General features: G+C 49.0%; 1 protein-coding gene across 1 annotated transcript; it reads right to left on the bottom strand.

Moving 5' to 3' along the window:
- Positions 1 to 985: 985 nt before the first annotated feature.
- LOC308294391 (ATP-dependent zinc metalloprotease YME1L1-like) lies at positions 986 to 3,013 on the bottom strand (the record flags this gene model as incomplete). The annotated part of the gene is made up of 1 exon (XM_080737123.1): positions 986 to 3,013. One exon carries the CDS (start codon positions 3,011 to 3,013, stop codon positions 986 to 988), a length of 2,028 nt encoding a protein of 675 aa, XP_080593249.1.
- Between the last annotated feature and the right edge of the window lie 1,181 nt (positions 3,014 to 4,194).

Below are 4,194 nucleotides of genomic sequence, written 5' to 3' on the forward strand. Positions count from 1 at the left end.
CATAAACTAGACTACATGCGGAACATTAAGATGGCCATGGATTTGGCCCTCGGATCATAGTGCCGCGTCCACGATAAATGATTAAGCTATTATCGTGACTGAAGCTCTCCGCGGTCACATGATCCGAGACCCCCAGCACGGGATAGCCTAATCCTGAGGTGGAAGTTGGGGAACGAGCCTTGAAATGACAAGTCTGCACAAAATACAAGATAAATATATTTTAAAAAAAACTCGGTTCGAAGTGAAGCGGTGGACAGATAAAACCTCTATTCTGAATGTATTTGTGGCTTACTACATATTTTAAACCCTGAAGGCCAAATTATCATGTGAAGCTTGACCAATCCTCAAAGTATCCATTCATCTAACCGGGAGGGACATCGACATTTTGCTTTTTGAAAAAGCCTATTCATTCTGGACTGATATTTTACACGTACGGGACAGGAAAAACCTGTTCATTCTGGCCTGGAGTGACCATATATGGACATAAGGTAACATACTTTGTGTTTTTGAAAAACCCTGTTCATTCTGGACTGAGATCACCATATATGGTAATTAAACGGACATTCTGTGGGACAGGAAAAACCTGTTCATTCTGGCCTGGAGTGACCATATATGAACATAAGGTAACATACTTTGTGTTTTTGAAAAACCCTGTTCATTCTGGACTGAGATCACCATATATGGTAATTAAACGGACATTCTGTTTTTGAAAAAGCCTGTTCATTCTGGACTGAAATGACCATATATGGGCGTGATACACACAAAGCCATTAATTGGAAGCGGTTTTCAACGCTTCAAAAATCACACCAGTGTTAAGTGAACAGTGCCTTTTATTTATCCAAAATGTCCCGCAAAGCTTGGACAACACCCCAGTGTTTGCAGGACATACTAACACACTAACTATAGGAACACACTAACTACAGCAACCACACTAACTGTAGCAACCACAATAACTACAAGGAAATGGGAAGGAACCAGACGTTCCCTATGACGTGCCTTTGAGCAGTGAGCGGATCTGTTTGGTGTCCAGGGTTTCGTGCGCCAGCAGGGCCTCGGCCAGCTTCCTATGCTCCCCGCTGTGCTCACACAGCAGGGCTTTGGCGCGGCTGTATGACTCCTCCAACAGCGCGCTGACCTCCCGCTCGATGGCTGCCTGCCTCTCGGGGCTCTGCCGCGTCGGGTCGGCGTACGTCATGACGCCCAGCTCGTCGCTCATCCCGGCCCGGGTCACCATCATCTGGGCGATCCCCGTGGCCCTGTGAAGGTCGCTGGACGCCCCGGTTGTGACGCGCTCTCCGCCGAACACCAGCTCCTCGGCTGCGCGGCCGCCCATGCCCACGTCCATGTCGGCCAGCAGCTGGGCACGTGTCATGTGCCAGCGGTCGTCATCGGACAGCTGCACCACGTGTCCCAGGGTGTCGCCGCGGGGCAGGATGCTGGCCTTGTAGAGGGGCGTGGCGTCGCGGGTGTAGAGGGCCACGATGGCGTGGCCCGCCTCGTGGTACGCCGTGATGGTCCGGTCCCGCGGGCCGATGTGGGCGCTCCGCCGCTCGGGGCCCATAAGGATCTTGTCCTTGGCAAACTCGAGGTCCGCCATGGTAACCGCCGTCTTGTCGGTGGCGGCGGCCCTCAGCGCCGCCTGGTTGACCAGGTTCTCCAGCGAGGCGCCCGAGAAGCCCGCCGTGCCCAGGGCGATGACTCGCACATCCACCGCGGGGTCGGCCCTAACCTTGGACAGGTACCAGCGGAGGATGTCGGTGCGGCCCCTCACGTCGGGGATGGGGACGCTCACCTGCACGTCGAACCTCCCCGGCCGCACCAGGGCCTTGTCTAGAAGCTCTGCCATGTTGGTGGCACCGATGACGACAACGCCTTGGTTTGGTACGAAGCCGTCCATCTCCGCCAGCAGTTGGTTGATGGTCTGTCTGGCGCTGGCGGGCTCCAGCGGGGAATCCACCCTCTTGCCCCCGACGGCGTCCAACTCGTCGATGAAAACCACACAAGGAGTCTGGGCTTTTGCATCTTTGAAGAGTTTCCTGATGCGGCTGGCGCCGACGCCCGTGTACACCTCTTCGAACTCCGACCCGGAGACGTAGTGGAACGGCACACCGGCCTCCCCCGCCACTGCTCGAGCCAGGAGGGTCTTCCCCGTGCCCGGGGGCCCGACCAGGAGGACGCCCTTGGGGAGCTTTCCGCCCAGCGCTGTGAATTTGTCGGGATTCCGGAGATACTCCACGATGTCCTGGAGTTCGCTCTTTGCTTCGTCTACTCCTTTCACGTGGTTGAATGTCACGTCTGGGATCTGGAGAGTGGGGACCTCATAGTCGACAAGAATCTTGGGCGGCCCTAGTCTGTAGACGCCATAGCAGAGGAGGGCCAACAGGAGCAGCCCGAAGAAAGTCCTGTTCTGCGTTCGACCGAGGTCCCGGGACACCAGGAAGCCCTCGATGAAGCCGGCCTTGAAGCTGTCCTGCTGGCTTTCTGGAACGTTCTTCTGTTTCATCAACCGCTCCAGTGTCGGCGACAGCGTCTTGAGTCCTCGATGTTGGATCCGTACGGGAGAGCAGATGCCACTCAGCGGGCTGCGGTATTGCCTGTAGAACGTTGGCGAGCCAAACAGAGCCGGCGTTCTGAGTAAAAAGCCATGTTTGTTCTGGAACAAGGAGTCGGCAGAAATATGGGTGGCGAGCCATGCTAGTGGGGTGTGAAGCGGTTCCTTTGCTCTCAGTGTCAGCGTTAACCTACCGACCAGCTCCTCAAGCTGAGCGCTCCCCAGCTCTGACAACCCCAACCCTGACAACCCCAGCTCTCCGGGGCTCACGCTGGCCGCTGGAAGCGAAGGCTCTTGCTCGGTGGGGCAGTGTGTCTGCAGCCTCCGCAGCAGCGAGGACGTGGCTGCAGAGCTGTGTTTTGAGGAAGTGACTGCGGAGCTGATCAAACTCCTCAAGGAATGGAAGGCATTGGAGAGTTGGCTGAGAGGCAGCGCCACCTGTTGACGGTGGAATGAAATCATCGTATATTATTAGAGAACCGTCTGCTTTGTTCTCTCTCTCTCTTTTGTTCTCTCTCCTTGCTCAGTCTCTCTCTACCTCTATTGCCAACTGACACCAAACATTTCAGATCTTAGTTGCAATGTGTAATTACATGATAGATGATGTCGTAGATGATTGATGAAGACCAAATATGGAGCCATACATCATGCAGCCCACCCATCTGACTATCTCTCATAACAAAAACTAGGCTCTACTCAATTTTATTGGTGAAACATTTTTACACTCAAAAATATTGAGTAAATATTACTGTTATGAAATCAGGTAGATGATACTCAATTAATTTGAGTAAAAGTAACCAAAACCTTTACGTACTTATTAACAAATAAAATTGAGTACAATGACCTAAAGAAATTGAGTAGATATAATTAAATTATTCAGTCAATGCCACAAAAGACTACAAGTAAATAAATTGAAATATTAAGTAGATCTAATTGAATATTAGAGTATGATTTAACAAAACAAATGTCACGTTTACTCTATTCATTTACTTTTATTGATTTAATTCATATAGTACCATTTTATCCCTTTCATTTACTTTACCTTTTACTCCAGGAGTACAATGATGTCAAATGAATACACATGAAATAATTATGCAGATAATTATGTTTTTAATCAACTAATTTTGACCAGTGTAACACCACATCAAGTATGAACATTCAACATACTTTAGTATGTAAATGACATGCAACAATGCCTGCAAAAACAATATGTTTAAAGATAATGATCAGGAAAGGGGTATCCCTGACACTTTTAAAATGTTCTGTTTACTAAAGAGCAGTGTATGAACTGTGCATACTGTAAGTAAGCAGTCTGTCAAACATTATGCACCATAAGAACAATGAGCCCATCAAATAAACAGTAAGTCATAACCACAAAATACATAAAGAAGACAGTCAGAGGCCATTTGGCATGAAAGGAAATCACAACTTGGAATATGAAATAATAAATAAGCATTTACAGTAGCTCAACATTTAAACATATTTACTATGCACACGTGTAATGTCTATATGCTAAACTGACCTGTTTGCATTATGACTCGAATGCACCAGAAACAAACACTTTACATTAACTAATTACTATCAGCAACAAATACCATTGCAAAAATGCTGTTTTGACAATAAATCCACTTTCAGTAGGTTAT

The sequence above is a fragment of the Nannobrachium achirus genome (assembly GCF_963921795.1).
Source record: "Nannobrachium achirus genome assembly, chromosome: 11".
Taxonomy (NCBI): Eukaryota; Metazoa; Chordata; class Actinopteri; order Myctophiformes; family Myctophidae; genus Nannobrachium; species Nannobrachium achirus.